The 23,354-nt window shown below is 31.7% G+C and overlaps 1 protein-coding gene across 2 annotated transcripts in view; it reads right to left on the reverse strand.

Moving 5' to 3' along the window:
* The window catches only part of LOC125068869 (B-cell lymphoma/leukemia 11A), a 34,698-nt gene extending 14,846 nt beyond the window's left edge, over nucleotides 1-19,852 (reverse strand). For both annotated transcript variants that reach the window (XM_047678220.1, XM_047678218.1), the window contains exon 1: nucleotides 19,100-19,852. In XM_047678220.1, coding sequence (XP_047534176.1) covers nucleotides 19,100-19,136 — 37 coding nt within the window. In that variant the 5' untranslated portion in view covers nucleotides 19,137-19,852. The remainder of the gene's footprint in view (nucleotides 1-19,099) is intronic.
* Between the last annotated feature and the right edge of the window lie 3,502 nt (nucleotides 19,853-23,354).

A 23,354-nucleotide genomic window follows, 5' to 3' on the forward strand; every position in this document is an offset into this window, starting at 1 on the left:
CAAAATGTAGATAATGTTTGAGCAGTTGGTGAAATGAATTATCGAAAGAAAAGATTGGTGTTCAACAGACGCAAGAAGAAAAGGCATTCAATCCAAGGCCAATTACGGCTCAAATATTAAAACGACATATGGACAATGACACTTTCAACCCTTCAAGTGCTAAATTATATTTAATTATATCTTGTCCCAGTCACGGTCGTCAAACTTAAGGTGTCAGATGCGGTGTTGACCACTTATCTTTCAATGGATAATAACAGTTTGCGGCGTTCGAGGGGTTATTTCATACTTTTGTTGGGACAGGTAAGTTAATCGCTGTCTCAACAGATGTGTCCGATTTATACGGTGTTTTGACTCGATATAATTGTTTTAATAGAAATGCTATTTACGAGTATTGTTATATGGTCTTTTGTTATATGTGATTACGTAATTTTAATTCGTTTTAAATACGATTACATTATAATGAAGCTTGGAAACCTTTTAAATATCATGTTTTTAAAAAAGATACATTTTAAGTATGTGTATGTATTAATTTACAATTTACTTTAAAAACGAAGTCGCAGCTGTTAATAACAAATTATTTATATCTATTCAATATTAAGGCAATTTTTTTTATACAATTATTATAAACTATTTTATTTTTATTTCAGTACTTATTGAATGTGACTTTCATCGTGTAACTGTCACCGCGTAGCTCACTCGAACCTCCCGTCTTGTTGTAATGCAGACGTTATGTACTAAACCGCCCATTACATACGGAGCACATAGCTCTTTAATTGCCTAATAAATAAGCCGACACCGGCATCGACGCCCGAGAATTATAAAGGCACTTTCATATTCAAGACTCACACAATTGGTCGGCACATCAAAGCCGTACGAGCTAATTTTACATAAGTACTATGCAGACTCCCTTACATTCCGTACGCTTTTATTATTATTTTTCCTTCAATCTCTTTGTGAGGAAAGTAGGCCGTGCTTTCTTACGGAATAATGTACAGGGGTCGATTGTAACCGGAGTACTAAATTAATATAGCGAAAAAACTACATGATTCGACCGCTTTGTTTACAATGTCCTACCTAGTTTGTTTAGGGGGTTTATTATGTAAATGTTTCATGTCAATGTAGATTTTTTTTATCGTAATTTATTTAGGCAGCCATGGCTCGTGGCAAATGGTTATGTTTTTTAATCGTTTCCTCTTCGAACTTCTGACTTTCCTTCCGTTCTGATTCATTTTAAATAATAAGAATTTCATTTTATTTGAAGCTAAAGTTTTAATAAAACTTAATAATTATTAACGATATTAGATTAATCCGTACTGGGGAACGAACTTAAATATAAGCAAAACATATTTGATACGAAAAAATACTGTGCAATTGTAATTTTTAACTTGACCAAACTTTATCTCACACATAATCACTTAATCGCCTATCAAATCGAACGGTATCGGCTGTATTGGCCGTATAGGGTAACGTGAAGCGAAGCAGGTAGCCACACCCCCGCACGCGACTGGACAGTGGTCACCACATGCGCTATGGACTTTACACCCACTATTTGATTTGTAATGATTTATTTCATCTACTCTATTGAACTGTGTATGTATTTTTATGTTTACTTTAATATTAAATAACCAATGTATGAAAATCTTTTTCTTCTATTCTAAGCAAATTTATTTTCGAAGTATGTTATTCTAGATATAATTGTTAACTGTTTATTTGAAAAAAAAAATGTTTATTGATAAATTTGCTTTTTTCAATAATAATCTGCAAAAGACAAACGTACAGACGTGCAAAGCGTTTTCACTGCAAACGTTCATTTTTAGTTATAAAGACAATGGTTTAGTTGCGAGAAAACGAAACGAAAAATTTTATATATTAAAATTATATTTAATTACATAATTATACCTTGCAATATTTTTATATCTTAGATTTGCTAAGGCTAAGAAGACAGTAAGGGGCATAAATTATTATTATTTTTTTCTAATTTGTCCAGATGTGGGCATAGACATAAGAATGTTCGGTGCCAGAGATTTATTGAAAACTCGTGTCTAGTCTAGCCGAACGCCTCAGGTGACGACGTAGGGGGAACCACCCTTCAAAGGGACACACCGAAAAGTTTAAATTAGCTCGTTACTACATCGGCATGACAGTTAAATCTGTGCATTGTTTTTTCACCACAGAAAAGGTCACCGTGCGAGTAACTTGTGTTTTAGAAGTTAGGAGACGACCGTCGTCGTATTAATTATTAATTACATTTCGTTCCAGCGACACGACTGTTTTTCACTAATTTATTTGTTGAACGTTGATAAAGTTACAAATATTAAAGCGATGACTGGAAATTATATTCAGAAAAAAAATTATAAGTGCAATTTGGTATGTCAAATTGTCCCTGAACGCACTTAAAGACAATCTAAAATTTATATTTAGATTGAATGAAACAAGATCATTAATACCCGAGATTTATAGTGCAAAATTAACTTTTAAATTCATATATATACATATATATAAAGAAAATATTTCTTTTTTAAACGAGCACGGCTCAGTACACGTGACGCGGAGAAACCTTTTTGCATCAGAAAAAATTCTCTAGCAATCTCAAAACGTGAGATTTTCTGAACTTAGACATCTCTAAAAATATACCCATTAAAATTATTACCAAACGGGAAGTAAAAATCAATTAAAATGATGTCAAAAACATCGAGCTTACATAATTTTGACATTTATGTATATATTAACTCGTATATAATGAAATTTATATAGATATCGAGTAATTTAAAATATAGGTCACATAATACAAGATAGAAGATTGATAGGCCTATCCATAACTTGACAAAGAACAAAAAAATATGTCCAAATTTGACACAACGCGACCACCGTGTCCGATATTAATTGGCAGGGGATGAAGCTACCCCATTGTGACCATAGAAATCAAACGTTTTTCACCACAATAACTCGAAATAAAAATACAAGCTATCGAATTCTGCGGGGGTGGGATTGTACTAGGGAGTTATTATAAGTTTCGACAGGAGCCAGCATTAGTTTCCATACACTCTATTACAATTCTCGATGGAGTCCTATTCAAATGTTATTGTTACTACTTTGCCCCTGTAATTTGCGTGCGTTTCAGAATAAGTCTATTACGAATTCCAATTTCAATATTACTATCAATAATGATTCAAGTTAAAGTCAATTTTAGTAAAATTAAGAGATTATATTCATTTGTCTCTTCAAAAGGATATGTCGATATTTTTTAAATTTGGAATGCAATTCTTCAATTCAAACAGAACATACGTATGTTCGTCGTTGTTAATGGGAAATTGTTTTCTTACTTATTTTCTTTGTTAACAAAAATATATAATTGTCTCTGAAAAGGTTTTAAGGTAACTCATTCAAGTAAAGAATATTATTGTAATACAGCCAATATTATTTTAAATTTAGAATCAGATAATATTTTTCACACATCATACTGCCACTTTTTATGTTGTACTGGAACATGATCAGCGAGTTCTCATGAGGAACAAAAATAATGAAGGCACTAAAACTATTAAAAACTAAAAACTCATTTTAATAATTTAGACCTTATTTATATTTCAAAGCATAAATTTTGACATCATAGTCTTTGACAACTCCTTATTCAATGGTTCAAGTTGTCGGAAATGGACATCCAGTTCAAAGGCCTTTATAAATAAAACCTTGTCGGCAAATTCCGATTCGCTTCATTCAGCTTGTTTTACTCTTATTAAATTGTTTAATAAAATTTGTTTTGGTTCCATCGTGCCTTTTTGAATGTTTACACACCAACTTGGCTTATTGCAGCTTCAACTGATCGGAGATTTATTTATTATACACGGATTAAGAATAGGTATGTATTGATGAGTTATGTTACATGAACTTTACGTTTGGAACAAGTTCTATTTTTTCAAATTAGGAATAATGAACACAATTCAAAATGCAACCGTCATTTGAGTTTTATATATATACATCCGTTAATTGGTCATTACCATGAAAATTACTAAGTTAATTTTTTTCAGGGAAGGTTTCTAGATTTTTTTTGTGTTTCGCCACTAGATGGCGCTGAAACACCGATAGCCATGTCATTTGATATATTATCTGGGCACAACGCTTAGCTGATCTTGCTAGTATATTATAAAGTTACATACATTTTCATATTTCAAATTAAATAGTAATTTACTTTTGCTGCTCAATCTGCAACGCATGAAATATCAATATTAAAAAATAATAGTGAATGAAAATTAAATGTTTATATTTTCGAATAAAAATATTAAAAACAGTAAGGTCACTTAGACACTCATACCTAACATCAATCTTCGCAAGTTATTGACGTGTAATAAGGTCAGAATTATCAGAGCGTTAATGACGTCACCAGCTCGACTCGCCCTTACTCACACATAAGCCTTTCTTTTCATTAAATGTTTATAATTATAGGTGAGGTATAAGCAGGGCCACTGTCAGGACCATAGTAAACACCACGCCCAGGTTTGTCCATTGAGGCGTAAGGCGGGCTAAACCAACAGCGCGCTAATGATCTCACTAGAATGGCTACTCACCCTTTTTACATCATAATTATAGCTACGATAGATTATTTTCCTATATACCAATATAATATAGTACCTAAATGATATTTAAAATAATTATTTTATTTAAAAAAAAAGAATATGCATAGTCATAATTATCGGATATCAATAATGTTAGTCAACATAACTGTTCTTTTATATGAAGTTTTTTTTTCATTACAATCAATGATTCAACCATTGTTGTATTTTATCTTGTATCTTATAAGTTTACAAGTAAATAATAGCCGAACGGCGATATCAATCAATAAAAAAAAATACAAAACAATTCAGAAGGTAACATAAAAACAGCTAAAGACTATCAAATTAAAGAGGCGTACCTATAAAATAGGATTACCTCTTAAGGGTACGCTTCTCGCCCACCGATAGCTAATCAAATTATCCGACGTAATTCTGAGCGACAAAAACGTCTGATTATCTCCATCTTGTTTTTTTCGGCCTAAGGGAACTAAAGGGATCGGTGGCCAGTGTCAAAATGTCTTTCTATTAAATGACATCTCGAAGTAAAAATTATATGAGCTAGCATAAAAAAAAAATTAACGTGATAACGATATAAAATTTAATATAATAAGATTTTATATAAGAAATATTTGTTCTTTTTTTAAACTGAGAAGACGAAAATATTAATGTTTTTGCTGATAACGTTTTTTTTTAACCTCGTAAATGAACTATGATTTGGACTGCTACTGACAGGTATTCGTCCTAAGGAAAAAAGTCTACCATAGTGATTGAATTAGGACCGGGTCAGTAATCGTGTTACTGATATCCAATACTGGAGAACATTGGGAATTACCGTAAGAAAACAGAGCCCTCCTGAGTATTGGCCTGTTCGTTAGAGGGATTTGAATTTTATTCTTTTTTTTTAACATTTTTGCGGTAGATGTGTAACACGATACTTCGCCTGGGGAGATGGACAGCCCTTAATAGAAATATATTGGACTAAAAAATTGAAAAATTATTCTAGTATTTTGGAATAATATCGGTTCAAAATAAATCAAAAAGTGTAACATTATACTTCACTTGCTATAACGAAAGTAATACGTATTTGCAATATAGTTAAGAATATTTACGCTTTAATGTAAGGTTATTTATTGTATCAATCAGTTATATGGGTCCATTTTCAGTGTAATACTCCAGTGTCTTAAGAATGTAGTTGTTTATCACGGCACAAGTGTCAATAAAAACGCCACACCGGACTCATACCTCCTATACTTACTATATAACTAGTGTTGTAACGGAATTCACTGTGAGGTGAAAAATGAAAATACTTAGAAAAATATCGATAAAATAAAACAAGTAGGTTTTTAGAAAAACGCAATAATTCATTTATGGAAATTAAAGTTATGGAGTATTAGGGTGTATTTTATAAATTAATTTTTAAATTATTACGTCTAATTTAAATGCCTATGTTAGACAATGAGGGTCCTACTTTTAAACTTAAAACGTATATGTAATTCATATGTTTTATGTAAATGTTGATACGTCAGTTCATTTTATTTGTCTTCCAAATTCCCTAAAATATATATTTAGAAAGATACTTGAATGTTAGTTATTATTGAAGGAAAAACTATACTAATAAAACTAACTTGTAGAATCAATTTTCTATTTAAACAAAACACAACATGTAATACAATGAAATAGTGTTTCTTTCATAAACCAAACATAGATAAAAATAAAATATATACTATATAATTTAAATATTTGTATCGACATCGTTACGTGACTACGACACACCAGTTAAGCGGCGCTTAACCCCTAATCCTTGGCGCGGCAGTTTAGCCAGGCAACGGGCATTTATGGCAAAAATCTTAATTTCGGAACGCTGCCGTTAACAGCCCGACTCTAATTATTGGCACCAACTGTATCTATTACTTCGAGTGCTATCTGTATGTCCTCATATATCAATGTATCTATGTGTGCGTCAGTGGAAAACTTTAACAACCAATAGGAAAGTATTTAATACTTAAGAACAGTTATGTCCGGTTTTATGTAATTAATAATTTAATTAAATTTAGTTACTATTTATTAAATTAAATGTTTTAGTTATTTTAATGATACATTTGAATGTATGAAAAAATAAAAATATTGTTTTTACAAAAAAAATATTCAGTTTTGTTTTTTTATTTTAATTTTGATTCAAGTATTTTATTTTTAGCTTTTTGTTTAGCATTTTGTACTTTTAAAAATTGATGGATGTTTTTGAAACACCTTTTTTATGTTTTTCTTAATGGGCACAATTTCCCGCAAGTATGGAAACAAGAGATACAGTTTTTCCGAAAGCAATAAAAGTAGGGTTACATAGCGACGTCCGGTCGGGAGCCTTGCCAGACAACCAACCCTTGTAGGATGTACGGAGGACCAAAAAGAATTCATTTACGTTAAAATGGACCTTATTCTTAAGGTCTTAAGAACTTAACCGTGCTTGGAGAAAGACTGTACGAAAGCAGTGCGAGTAAAATGGTAGTCATTCGGACTTGGCAAGCTGTTTCGTTTTAAAGCATTTTTAAGGTTATTTCGATGAAATATATATTTCTGTGAAAGAGAAAACCTGAACGGTGCTAAAATTGTCGATGCTGAAAATATTTCATTTAAATGGTGACTGTTCGTTATAAAAGGAATATTCTCGAGATCAATACATTCTTAATTCTCTTAATATATCTTCATTAATCATTGTTAAATTAAACACAAGTATTCCAAATTCCAACTTTGAATCATAATACAAATTTGTATGGCAAAGTCATAAATTAAAAAAAAAAATTAGTTAATATATTAAAAAGTGATTTGAAGAAGTGTATGTACAAAGTGCTAATTCTCTAAAATATTATTGTAAAATTTAATAATATAAGGGATCGTGTAATATGCTGACCGCGTTTCTAGAACTCGCCCGCTCGCCCGCAACGCCATAGCGGACATTATTTTGACAAACGACCCTCTAGCTAGATATTTGCGGTCAATGCAGCCGAGGCACATATCTAAAATACACTTTTAAATATCGCTTTATGTTGATAAAGTGCTGAGGTTTCTTGCTTTCTTGGCATGCGTGCGCTATTACTGCGTTAACATTTACATCTGACTTTTCCTCATATAATTTAAGAAATATTCATCCCATGTGATAGACGAATGTATAATATTTAAGCTTCAATTACAGAAACATCACTCTATAAGCAATTTATAAATGTTGATTCATCCAAGAAAAACTAGCAATTAACTCAGTAGATACTCTTTTCCGCCAATTAAATCACGTAGATAATTAATTTATTATCCTGCATGAAAGTCAAATTATAAATGCAAAAAAAGTGTATTATTAATCTTCGTATATAAAAATATTTCAATCGTGTAATAAGTCTTAATTATATCAAAGTTTTATTAACATAATGAATATATAGGCATAGTTATAAGAATCAGCGGAATGTTATCTATCCCTATGGTATTACGTCTATCTTTGTACAAAGTCTTCTACTCAACAAACATCGTATTTGATATATATATTTTATTCTATTTGAAAGTAATCAATCTTGAATGGACCGTAATGAAAATCTTTTCATTATGTTAATGAGCCTGAAGTTCCTTTAGAGTCGATATCATTTAATACATACATATGCATAGATATACACATGAGTACATGAGTGTATAAACTCACACAGAGACATTGGTAGAAAATCACTGATAATTTATAATAGGTACTAAAATTATATTCCGTGGAATCACAAAGAAAATGGTCGATGAATGGCAGAAAGAAATTTTATTTTATGACCAATACACTAAAACTTTCGATCTATAAACTATCCGACGACGAACAGTCCACTTACTTACTCATTTATATGTTAATGTAAATGGCTTCAGATTCGTTCAGATTCATACAGAGATATGTTTCGGGACAGATATCATTTTCACTGCCTTATTACTTTCCAATTTGTCTTCAACATTGGTTATTGCCTCATTTATAGCTACCCCTCAATCTATATTAACTCCGATTCATCGACTCATGTATGTAAATTGATGAATTACGATACACTGATTGAACAAAACATTGCCGAATGAGCTTTCTATCTATTTTATCATAAGATAGGAAAACTAAAATACCTTTACGTCTCAAGAAGATTCCAGAGTCGAAAAATCTTGACTTACTCCTTGATGACAAATCCATTTTCTTGATAACTTCACTTTAAGTTCACTTCAATAACTCGCTGTAGTAGTCCGCAAACGTAAACTCAAAACTAAACTTAAAATCTTATAAGTCCAGACGACCACTGGCCACTGTAGTAGGAACTTCAAGTCTCCTTGAAGTCATAAAGCATGTGTTCATCTTCGCAGATGAACACAGACTGACTGGCTAGTTAAAACGATTTGAGTCCCAAAATGTTATTAAAAAACCCCCAGACCGCCAGGTAAAAAAAACCCGTATCAAAACCGCCGTTTCCTAGTGACCCCGATCGCTCTTCCATCCCTTTGTTGGGTTCCTTTTATTTATAATAGTAAATTTTTTTCACACACGCCACCCCTAATAACGTGTGAGCAAAAATATGCGTAATCGTCTGCTGCACCCAGAGAAGAGACCACGGCGAAAGTTTCATATAGAAAAAATACAACTGTCCCCCATTTGAATAGCAAAAAGCGCATGTCACTGCGAAAATGGATTTTTGTGAATGAATATTATTCGGAATCTGAATTGATGGTTGACTTGTAATTGTTCCGCGTTATATTTAGCATGAATTATTGGTTCGATTTGGTTTTTGTGTGAAACTGACCTATCTTTTGAATCAATTGATATTATTTTTGGAACTGCTAACTGAGGAATTATATATTCATTTAAACAACTGTAGATTTAAATATCTTAATTTTTGTTAACGTGATCGTTGGTGTGAATGCTTGTTACCTACGTAACTTAGAACCACTGAATATATTCTAATGAAATACATATATACTGCGATAAGTTTTTTATTAATCACCAAAAAAAAAATTATAAAGTTTTAAGCGAGTCGTAACCGTCACTTATCAATTCGAACAACATTTTAATTGCTAAATAATTTTATCTCAATAATTTTATTATTCTTTTTAGGAAATTGTCTTTATCGTTGTAATGAAATTATGATAACCGAATCGTGATCAAAATGTGAGCGTAGTGACCCCAGTAGCAGAATGAACAGAATGTTTGCTATTTCTAGGTAAACAAACATGGAAGATTGACGTTGAGTGTACATCTGGTAGGCACAAATAACAGGGGATGTGATAAACAATACAATAATTCAATTTTCCTACGACCGCGACAAATTGCGTGTGATGTTAGGTTACGCAATAGAGGAATAATTTTAGTATATTTACTCTCATAGCTAATAAAGTATCAAAACTATCAACTTTGATTTTTCGATCGTTTATTTACGATATAGTATTAGTGGGGTATTTGATTTTATAAATCAAGCTGTTTATTAGAACCTTGGTCACTAAAAATCGTTTAATACAAAATAAACAAACGCATTTTATTGTCAGCCTATATAGCCTATATAACCTTAATATAATTAATATCAACATGTAATTTCAAAAATCATATATGTTAAGAAGATTTAAAATTAAACTGCAAACATTAAATCATTGTAGTGTTTATATTTTATAAAGGAAAAGTATATTATATGCATCAAATCACAAGTACCACAGAGTCTTATATAACCTTAATTATTATATTAAGAATTCATCCTGTGCTTGTACAGTTACACACACAATTAGCTTGTTAGCTTAAGTTTTTCTTCAGAAAAGAAAAACCATAGTAGTTTAATCACAAAAAAAAACTAACAACTGCATTGTACAATCGTCACTTCAACAATAAGTTGACTACTGAAAATTTGAAGACAATACATAACCTTATAACCAAATCACAGTTTTATCATGTGACAATGCAGGAAGAACAAAAAAGGATACAGTTACGAACCGTTGTCCGAGATAAGTTTACGGATTACCTGGTCGTGTGAAAACGGAACAGGTGGCAGCGGTGTTCCGTTCGGTAATTATAGAATCGGACAATAACGCATGTTGCGCGGGAGTGGACGCTTCGCGGTGTTTTTCTCGTGTTTTGATGATTACGGTAATCGTAAAACTATTTTGGTTTTGTTATTTTCATGCCTTGCGTATTTGCGATGGTTATTCTTTATAATCTGCTATAATAATAAGCTGAATTAAAATTGTTGTAGCAATCATTGAGTATTTATATTGAATGTCAATTGTTAATTTTATCAATTTAACGTAAATACAATATTATGTTATATGATATGTACATCAAATGTATGTATTTATTTAGATTAAAGTGAAAACGGAAGCACCGCGAAATATTGTTAAATTCACACACGTATTCTTAAAATCTGGTCAAGAATCTATTGTGGACAGTGTTCGTCCTATTGTGTGTATTGATGGAATCCAAAGGGTTGGACGTCAACTAATGGAACAAAAAATCGCAGACAGCGTGAGAGAAAAACAGGAAGACACTCGGCAGATTTTTTTTCTATAATATGTAGTGTTTCAAATATTTTTTTTTTGTTTTTCTGTTTGCCACTGCTGGCTTCCTACACTGTTGGGGATATAGCTTGGAGCTTATTCCTTCAATTTCCTCCAATGTGTTTGGTGGGTTTTCATTTATTTCTTTTAAACATATTTTTTATTTCTTTTTTATTTCCTGCCTTTAAAAATTGTTGTATTGTTAATTTAATTAACATAATTTAACATAACATCTAAGGAAACTTCGTACAAAACATGTTTTACAAATTCGTAATAAAAAAAATTTAATGCTGAAAAATATAGATTGATACTCGAACCCTAAATGATTTTTAATTTCAAATTCAATACATAGAACTTAGTCAATTTATATTTTCACGTCTTTTATTGAATGTAATTGTTCTTATTTTAGGTGTTTTTTTTCACAAATGTGCTAAGACAGCGCTCGTTGTTGAAACCAATTAACTGTTTGTTAATCAGCACTTAGATTATATCACATTGTGTTAATAGCTTACACGTAGACATAGAACTAGATACAAATAGATATGGCAGTTTTGTAATAAATTATTGGAATTAGTTTTATGTTGAAATTAAGACTCTGATAATTGTTTATTTTATAAAAATACAGAAGTCCTCATTATAAATATTTAAAACGTATATTAAATATAGATTGAAAATATGAATTTTATAAAAAAAAACATTCTTTTCGTAATTGTTAACAAAGCGTTCGTGGTATGTACTAAGTACTAAGTACCTATACCTCTGACATTAACCTAGCCGTGCACAATGGGGAATCTACTCCTAATCCAACTCTAATCGTTTCTTACTGACGTTTGAACTATAGTAGACAATGGGCCACGGCTCGCACGGGTCACTCGGCGGTTATCTGCTGATCGGAAGAAAACCGATCTTTGCGGCCGCCATCAAATTTATTGTGCTCGTCTTTACTTAGACACTCTTGTATTGGTAAAACGAACCGTACAGTACAAAATATAGAGTCTAATTTGCATTACTTAAATAACATAGTGGAGCAAATCGTAGGATATTGCACTTGCATGCTTTGTGGTTGCGAGTGCTTTGTTTAATCAAATGTGAAATTAACGCCTTGTTCTCAAATTATTTTCTGTTAAATTTTTTTATTGTTATAATTATGAGCATAACTTATGGGTAGTTTTTTATTTTATTTTTTAATCAATTAGTATGCAGTGACATTTATATTTGTGTACTTTTTTATATTTTATAGTTCTAAATTTAAAACAATATATAAAATATAAAGTTTATAACAATGTTCCGCTGCGGTATAAAGGAACTAATTAATCATAGCGCTCTCTACGCTTTTACATTTATGGCGGATTGCAAAAAAATCACGCTTTGTTTACAGTGAGCGTACACAATTCACATGACCTCAATTAAGCAGTCATCATTCAAACGGATGTAAGTGCATAATCTCGGCTCAGGTCATCGCGTTAACAAGGCAAGCGGTCACGAACTGCCCGGTATGGGAAAGCTCCCAGCGTTGTATGCAGATACGACTTTATACACATCAACCGTTCGTCCGGAAATGCAATCGCAAACCGCTGTGACACCTAGAATGCGTTGGCGTGTCTATACGATGTTATGGTCTATATTGTCCGCACTGCAGAACTATTCTGTAAGAACTCACTTCGAATCTCACTCGAATACTCGTTTACACAATATACTTACGGTGATTTACTAATACGTGTATCATTTAAATTTTATAATTTTTAATTTAATATTATGTATCAATTTACGTCATTTCACGCTGGTGTTCTGCGGTGAGTCAAATTTGTTTTTACAGAATAAGTCTACTTTTCCTTTTATTGGTATAATGAGTAACGTAGTGTCTTACTGAGTATTATAATTTAGTATTAAACAAACGTAATGTCACTATTAATTTTGTCATACGAAGAAAAATATTATTAATATTAATGTATTTCAAATTCCTTAAACTTTCCTTCAAAATCTTAAAATAATTACAATATGTATTTAAAAAAGAAATAAAAATATCAAATAAATGATTGAAACGAATATACGCGAGTGTTTATGACAATACCTAGTCCGATATAATAACGGTGTAAGTCTTATTGAATTCTCACTAAACAACGTATTTAGTTAAAGGAAAGGGCAAGCTATTATAAATCTAGCAAAACGCCTACAAACCTTCCGACACAATGCAATACACAATATAAATCATAAGCGAACATCGCTATCTTTCAATCCTTTGACTATCTTATGATTTTTAACACCCACTTAATATCTTTACACGAAACAATAAGCCTTTTGAGACTTTGAAACATCGTAACCGATTTGATGAACTATAAAATGAATGCATTATTTTTAACACATTCTCAATCTTTGAACACATAACGATGTATTCAAATAATTGCTCATTCATTTGAACTGTTTATTTAATATTTTAAAAATATACTTTTTTTTAATAAAATTATTATTTTAAATACGTCCTATTCATCGTCCTAATAGCAAACAGGATAAATATTGGCAAAAAAAGACCGCGGACTGGATGTAATTCAATACATTACGACCGCTGCGCTCTATTAAAAGCCGCGTTTGTCCATTCTGACGTGTAGGCATTTAAAAAAACTAAATCGAAGTTTAGCCGAATCAAAGGCAGTTGGACAATGGTCACGGAACAGACAGGTCGGGACGAATTGTATAAAGGATCAGGTAGAACTTGATACACTGCAATCTTCGTGTCAATCAAAATGTGTTCGATCTAAGATATTTTATAGAAATGAAATATTTTATTAGTAAGGGATGTTTTCGAAAAAAAAATATCATTTTTATATCAAGTTTACTGACGAAGATAAATCGTTTCTACCTATGTTCTTATAATGTAAATTAAGTTAGTTATATGTTGTTAATCAAATTATTGCAAAGTTTTCCATCGCAATAATAATGTTGTTTCCATGAATTTCATCATATAGGACCAATATGTAATGTGGTTCTAGTCTTAACGATTTCAGACAAAAATCGAGGATTACTATAGGGATTTATTTTACTTGTAATTAATGTTAAGCCATAACCTCATCTATTCTTAAAATAAATCTGTAAATCATTTCTATTAATAAACAATTGTTGATCTTTATTAACAAAATAACCATACAGAAAAAGTACACCAACAATAGTAGAAAGTGACACTCCTAAACCCTTTTCCACAAGAAACGATGAAAGGATTCTTATAATAGTGTACAATAGTTATTTTGCCTAACTCTATGGAAACCGAACCCATTCGGCATTGTTACAATATTATCGATATTCGACCATGTGGGTGCGAACTTCTGAGCCTGTTTAAAAAAAAAAATCTCTTTGACCAATTGTTTGTCAAAGGTATGATTTTTTGTGAAGGTGTTTATCGAAGGTTGACCATGGGAAAATATTAGAGGTTCAGGTGCCTCTATCGAATTCGGGACCATTGTCAACCTGTATTCTGAATCTCGATACAATCTTTTCACCTTTTGTTTAGGCATCACTGTTATACTATTCATCATAATTGATATTACTTTGTTTATTTTAAACTCTTCTGTAATCGTTTTATCACAACTTACTGTTTGCAGAACATGTACAGATACTATCAGGTCTTTCATAATACCTGAACCTTTATAAGCCGAAAATCCTACACCTACCAAAGTTTAAATCGCTGGCGTTGAACCGTCGACACTAACAAATTGGTATCAAAGCCTGACAAAGATGGACTCTTGAGAAACTGTCCACCCACTCGCCGTCTATTGATCGTGGCTTACAATAAATTAATTCTTGTTATGAACATTTTTTATCCCATTGTGTTTAACCGAGTATTTATTTTACTAGACGTAATAGAGCCTAATGGGCGGACATTGGTCAAAGGAAATTTGGTTCACAATGAAGACTGAATTGAATTTCTTTATGAATAGAGACTCCACAAAGTCCGTTGTTTTATTTGTCTCGCTATTAAAATGGCTTTAGAATACTTTAGACGTGCGCCAGTAATTTAAAACAAATTGCACGATACAATATTGAAAATATCATATAATATAATATGGACATAAAGAAAATATAATAAGTATAATTCTTTTGTGATCAAATCGCATTAACGATAGTAAACATCAATAAACAACACAGATTACTAGTACTTGATAAGTGTATTCGAAACATAATTGTCTCCTTTACGTCTTTCTTTAAAGATTATATTTAGTTCAACACCTTGAACACAAAAAAAAGATGTTTGGCTACTGTTTCCATTGTTTGTAATGCAACTTGTATTGTTGAAAAAAATAATCCTTTTGTCCAATCTCCTCTTCCAGAATGGATTGTTTGCTTTGCATCTTCAAAAAGAAAGCTGGATGTTGTCCACGACACAATTGTGTATCCCGTACTAATTTAAAATACCGTATCACTCCCTTAAATACCCCCAACGTTGAATCATTTAATAGGGACGGACTAATAAATCCAATTTAAATATGGTCTGGACCTCCGCTGATATAACATATGTTAATCCATACATCTTTATCTTAAGAATCGCAAAAACGCCGATCGATACGGACATCTAAAAAGACAAAAAACACTTGCCGGTCCAGTTGGTTACTCCGAACGGGTGGCCGCCGTCCGCTATATCATTATTCTAAATACTAAATTAACTTTATTCCCATAATTTAAATATCAACTGCTTGTACTCATCTAAATAAATTATCCAAACCCAACGAAGGAGAGAGTTTTTCTCTATTTTTATTCTTCTCTAATGGACGAATGATGTCAATTGGCGAATTTATACGTTCATTTGACGAATTCAATTTATTGGAATCGGTCTTGGTTAGCATTTGTGGAGGCTGTTTCTTTCTCACGATTGCAAGGATAATTATGCAGGGCGTGCCATCAGAATGGACATTTAACAATTATGAAAATCTTTTGTTATCTCGTAATTTACGCTAATTCAAATAATTGTGTTAGATTTGATAAAACCTATCGATTAATATCGGTAAGTAATAGCAATTATAAAAGGTTGGTCACTTTTTGTTTTATTGATAACATGCAATTTAGTGAAATGCTTTATTGTTATAAATGTAATAATACATATTCTAATTTAGACTTTATTTATTTATTTGCTTAAAGGAACCGTTATAATTATTAAGTAACAAACAAAAATTAGATGGAAGTATTAAGACCATTGTTACAGCTATAATTCTTGGACAAGGATCAAGATTGAGTGTTCCGCTTGCAAATGCGATGCTTCGATATTCGCTTAATGAAGACATATTGAATCGCTAAGCGGCGAAAGACAAGATATAGGCAATGTTTTAAATTGACATCGGCCCTTTTATGTACCATCCGCTCATTTTCGATAAAAAAAAATAAACAATTGAAAACAAAACAATTAATAAAATGAGGCAAAAGCATTTTAGAAATGCAATCTGAGATTAAGTATTAAGGTCAAGTATCGATTTACTGCAATTATTGTTTTATAGTAATCAAACGGCTTAAACATAGTATCAATTAAAAAGTTATTAAGGGTACAAAAGCCCGTGTCAATTAGTTGTATACGTTTGTTCAAAAACAAATCGGTGAGCGAGTTAATATTTTATTTAGAGTCGAAGTGGAAGCGCGGGCAAAGTTAACTTGTATTTTTAAAACTTTTCAAAAGTTTAGCCGACGTTTTCCTCAGGCCGTCTAGCCTCGCACCTGATAAAGTAATTTGACGATTCCCCAATTCACACTTTTGAGGAGGGCCTAAAAACCAAAAAGGTTTGAGACAGTTTCAGTTCCGTAATTGAGATTGTGTTAAAACTTTTTGGTGGCGTGCATTTTTAATCTGCGACCGTTGTCTTTCTTGCTTCATAGCGTGTACCCAAAGTAACAGTTATTATTGCTTAATCCATCAATTAGGTGTGACTAGTTAGGTTGAATAAAAATAAAAATATCGTTAGTGCAGTATATCGCGCGTACGTACACATTTTTACAAAGGGGGCTACCATTGTTACGTATAACAAAAAGCAAGTACCTCAGACCTCTTACGTTCAAAATAAGAACAAACGTGTCATCGACGAAATGACGCGTGTCGACCAATCGGGCGCGAAGGCCGCAGACGTCGATGACGTCACGCTGCCACCGACCAATCGCATTGGCCTGTCGCCTCCGGTCAACTTGCACTAATTGCCCATGTGTGCGATAACACTAGGCTTGAGAAGAATCAGTGCGCTTAAGTGCGCACACGCATGCATTGAATGATTGCTTACTTCCATACAGTTTTAATCGCAAATTTTATAGCTTTATATTTTCTTTGATTATATACGGGTATGTCCGTATTCTCTACGATTTTATTGAAATAGAGCGTTATCTTTCGTACAAACGCATTACATGAAATCTCTTGTACAACAAAAATTTAGTTAAAATTTCCATAATTCTCACCGGTCTATCATAATAATTCCAAATATGTCAAATGGCTATTCTTTCGAAACTAAACTAAAACATGGGAACATTTCGGACTTGCATTTGAATAAAATACGTAATTAAATCAAACTAGCTCTTGGCCAGTGGGAAAGTATGTAGTTAGAACAATAAGTAGACATGCCATTTCATTAACGAAACAGTTTTAAGATATTTGATATTTAATTATATATATTCTCATTATATATATATATATATATATATATATATCTATATTTTAATTCCTTCTACTTTTAAATAAAATAATATTTTGTATATATTTTTAGAATAGTATGTTTATATATTTTTTTATTTAAGATTGTTTGCGTTTGTTATATATATTAAATAAGATATATATTATTAATCTGGACGTGAAATATATTAATGAAAAATAAAATACAGAATTTGACAGAAAGCGAAGAAGAGAGAGAAAGTACTTACACGATATTTGAAAAGACTTTTATATAATAATATATATGGGATTTAACATGACATTTATTGCTATTAATTATATACCTACTAAGTTAGACCTTCTGTTTCGTGTGGATTATATACCTAAATAATTATGTTAATTGCGCTTTATAATGTAATACTTATATTATAAAAGTTATTATTGAAATGATCTCCCTTCAGATATATCAATTTGTATTTTTGTAATTCGTAAGTGGAATTTTTAGTTTGAAATTTTAAATGAAAATAATAGTATCGTTAATTATATTTTATTTTCTATAAAAATAATGTTAAAGAAATATGAGTGTCTTTAACATATTTAAATAAATAATATTGCTACCCTATATTTTTTAAAACCATTCTTTTTAAACGTGATGTATAAACAATATCGACTATTAACTGTGACATCAGTAAATTTATGTTATCATGATTGTAATAGTTTTTATGACTTTGTCACATCATATCGTGGTTGCACATATAAAATAAAAAAACAACGGAAAATACATGAATAATATCTTCTACTTATTTACGGTAAGTAAAATAGAGTAATCATAATTACAAAAAATATAACAGTCTTGTATTTCTCCTTTGCATTATTTTTTACCTGAGTAAACATTGTTTATTATAAAAAAAATATAGCCATACATTTTCCTCGGACTATGACTGACCACGGTCTTAAGCAAATATTGACACTCGGCTGGGGTATTGAGTAGCTTCGCTTTGAATAGAGTCTGTAGATGTGTGTGTATGGAGATGATGATTTTTTTGCTAATGAGATGTTTTACGAAAAGTTCACGAGAATTTTCTTCTGTTTTAATCAATGCCAAATATCGTAAATTTATAAAGATGCATGTTTCATTATAAATCTATTACCTACTATGACTTTTTTTTAATTTAAAAATAATTTTGTTGTAACTGTTAAATGTTGTATACACATAAAATATTGCCTCTATCACCTTCCAAATTCTTGAGGCATTTTTTGCATATGAAAATATATTGATTGAAGACTTTTACGATATTATTTATGAACGAAAGCCTTTAAAGTGGTGTACGACAAGGGTTGATTAATATGCAATTACAGTCAGTTCGACAAATGATTTTTTTGTACCTTGTTATCATTTTATCAGTAATATTTAGAACCTTACCTTGCGCGATGCGTACAGCTGGCATCTTGATTCTCATCTTGATTTGGTCACCTATTTTTAGACCTTCAACAACTTCTTTTATCCTTAGAATTTTATCTTAATATCTCGCTATCAGTATGTTAGCGCACTTCACATGTGCCGCCGTCGGTCCGGCGACTTATCGTCCGTACTATTCTCAAAACAGTTCCGATAAGGAAGGTCGAGGTGTCATACAGTAATCCTCAATAAAAGTCCGACGGCATTTAAATAAAATCATTATTTTAGTAATCTTTCTAAATTCTTCATCGTGACTATTTTAATCAAAACATTTTCGATTCTTACTTTTTTCTTTTCATGCTGCGATGAATCAGTTCACAGTTTCCAATATTTACTTACAAAATTCGCCTGGTCATAAGGTCTTATCAACACTTGAATGAACGTCTCAGTGCTCTATCTAATCTACCCGAACAAACTGCGATCTTGCAATTCAGAAAAATAAACATACGTTAGCACTTCCTCAAAATTTGTTCATAAATATTTTTACACTTGATAGTCCGTTTTTCACCACTGTCTCTACCGAAAAATTATGAGAAAACTTCTTCTTAGAAAGTCCAAATTTAGTTTTTGAATAGCGATAAAATTTGCAGAACTAAAATAAAACGAGATAATTTTATTAAAATATAGAGTCTATATTGTTTGTGATTATCGTAGCGTCTCGCGATGTAGTATGTCGCGTGCGGAGCGGTGCGAGGCAGGTGCGCGGCCGGCCGCCCGCTCTCGCCCGATGTCCGAGAACGTCTGTCCTGTGTCCCTTTGCGCGAGGGCTCCGCGGCCTCGTGTCCACAACTCGCGCCGTCTCGCTCGGCCGGCCGACGACGGCGCGTGCGAGTCCGTACCAAGTAGCCAGGGGTTACTCGCGGTCGCCACCGCCTCGGCTGTTTGACAGAGATGCCAGTGCGCGCCCCCTATTCGCGAAGCGTGGGAGTGAAAGGGATAGTCATAAATCATAAGTCCCGTGCGTCGGTGTGCGTGCGCGGGTGGGGCGAAGATGCAGCGCGTACAAAAGAAAAGGGATAATATTTGCTTGCATATTTCATGACTCGATTAGGAGATGGAATTTTTAATTGAATGGACCGTGTCGCACGGTCAGTCTCCGCTCATGAACGCTTTTCATAAAGGTTAAGTTTCAAAAAGGATTAAGACAACTTTCAGGTGAAACAAATTTGAACTCTATCACACATGACTGTAACATCATTATTTTCAGATCAACTTCTGAAGTCTATTATGTTTTATGATAATGTGATTTTTTAATATGTAGCATATACAAAATAGAAAGTAAATTATTCTTTAATATTAAATATTTAAAATATCTAAGAGATAATTATTAGCGTGAGTATTAATCACAGTGATATGTAGAACATTTTAATCTATAATTTTTTTTCGTTAGTTGTCGCTCGTAGCGTAACGCTACGAAGCGATTGCTACGTGATGAGGACTGTTCTTTATACGTTTATGTATCCAATAACTATCAAATTTAAACCTCTGTATGTAAATATAATTACATTTTACATATATGTTAATATTAATAAATATATTTGTGACGTATGGACTAAAAAATATATTTAAAAAGGATAAACAACGTATGAATATATTTTTGTTTTAAAATCAAACAACCTAAAACGAACCTAGTAAAATCTGGCGCATAAATATTAAAACGGTATAAATAGTTCCATCGCTAAAAGCAACACGTAGTTACCCGAGATATTTCACTCTCACTCTTACAACTTTCTGAGCGCATTTTTTACCGCGTTATTTTACTTAAGACGAGGAACTTATCTCGGCGGTCCTTGACTTTAATAAGTTTTATGACAGTCGAGACTTGACTGGCGCGAACGGGCGACGAAAAAGAACTTTTTCATAATTGTTTCCGAACTGACTTCGCCGACTTACAGGATGGCGTTCGATTATTGAAATTTTTAACTTTTCGCGCTTTATTTGCGACCAGTTTTGTTTTATATTTCGATTGTTTGTTTTTTGAATGGAATATGAATTATATTTATATAATTGTCAGGTCAAATATAATTTTTTTTATAAAATAAATGACTAAAATAGACTTGTTTTAACCAGTTAATATTAAATAAGTTACATTATAAGAAAAATGTTATCAAATTGTTTTATCTAATATAGCGAGTCGTGGAAAGAAAATTTTGCAAAACATATTTAAGAAGGCTGGGCAAAAATAATAATCGGACAACTACGGTCATTTTAAATCCATCGAAGCTATGCTTGAAATATTTATGTCTCTTTCTAAAGTTAACACGGTTTGGGGGAAAATAGAGATGGATAGGGTTATCCGTTTTCTCTAGTGGAAAATACAGGGTAATAATCAATGTATGCTCATCTCGCTCATATGTAGGGATATGTTGAGTATGTGAAGGGGATGGTTAGTGATACATAGATGATTCCTATGTGTGGCATCGGGACGCTACTCGTCACTAGACGGCGTGAAAAGCGGGGGCGCTAAATGAACCCTCTCGGAGGTTCGTTTCGCAGTCAGAACATGAAGATATTGTTTGAGTACAAGAAAGAGGTTGTACTCAATTTTTAATTAATTATAATGATTTATTTCGTTTAAAATTTTATTTAGGTATGTTCAATATGTTGACATAATACAATTGTAAAAGGATATACTTATAATTTGAAATGCATAAATATAAGCTTATAAACAAAACAAATGTTAGCAAAATCAATAGTATGTTACAAACATTGCCAAAGAAATTTGTAAATATCAACTATTTTTTTACATTGTGATGTTTGTGCAATTTAAAATATTTAAGGTGTTATTCTTTGTTTTTTGCAAACGAAACAGGGGCCCAATACATTACAGTTTTCAGTAGCTATTCTAATAGGCTTTTGCAGCAAGGATGTAATATTACAAGTTCTTACATTCATTTATAATTGTTTTATATGAATGAATATGGTAGGGCTGAATACTTGAATGAAGAACTCTTCTTATAATACAAATCATATTTGGTATATGAAATAATATTATCACCACCAACACATATGTAAATATGCGTAAAAGTTTAGCTCTATTGGTTCAGTGAAACTGGATAAAACTAGTTTTGATATTTGACGATACATGACATGTAAATGTCGTCATGTTGTTGATAAAATACAATCTATGCCACCCAACTAATGATATTAGTCACCAACGAAATTATTATTTTCAATTCCATAATTATGATTACGATTTATTTGTTTAACATTTAAGCTACCTTAAAATAGCTGGCATTTTTTAATTCATTTTTCAGCATTCATATTTCATTTCAGGTTCTATTTATACGGCACCAGTGTACCCTATAACGTTTAAGAATATTGTTTACATTCTACCAGTGAAAAAAAATAATAGAATTGGACCATAAGTTCCTGTGATTACCATTAGATATGTACAAACAAAGAAATTTTACCTTTTCATAATATTAGTATATATAATTGTCACAAAAATACTTAATTGCTGACAAACAATTTTATTTCATAAAAATCGTTTTAGGCATTTGTTTTTCACCTAACAGTAAAGTTAAGTAAAATCTTCAACAGTCTACCTTTTTTAACTATACTCACATTAACTTAGCCGAATCTTTTTAGTTTTATGTTTCTAAGAGTTTTTAAACTTTAATTTTATATTTGAATGCCGTGACGAATATTTTTTTGTAGCGCGACAGATGTGGAGACAGGATACAGAAAATCGTTCGAATTTATACACGAAACGTCAAAAAGAAAGTATCGGATTTGTTGTAACTTTTTTTCAAATATATCCTTCAAAGATACATTATGAGGAAAGATTAAATTACCGTCTACCGTACAGTTACATTATTTTTCATATGGCAATTAGTCAACTTTAGGTATAATTTAATTCAAGACATAACATTACATTTAGTTGTAACGTAACTTAATGTATATAAAAAAGTTAGTGTTAGCGAATAAATAAACACACATCTTATAGATAGCACAGTTGTTAAGGAACAATTTGGAATGCCATCGTCTTTAAATAGATAAACTTATGCAACTCCCTTTTCAAGGACACACATGTGTCCGACAGAAACTGATGTCGCCAAGGTATATGTAGATATTAACACATTTACGTATTATGAATGTAGTCTATATTCCCCAATTCAGAAGAACTAAATTAGCTTAAACAAAATATTACAATTTACGATATTTGGTTACAAGAATTTTAAATAGAAACATCCCTTGCTGGTTTCATTTAACGGTA

This window comes from Vanessa atalanta, chromosome 14 (assembly GCF_905147765.1).
Source record: "Vanessa atalanta chromosome 14, ilVanAtal1.2, whole genome shotgun sequence".
NCBI classification, from domain to species: Eukaryota; Metazoa; Arthropoda; class Insecta; order Lepidoptera; family Nymphalidae; genus Vanessa; species Vanessa atalanta.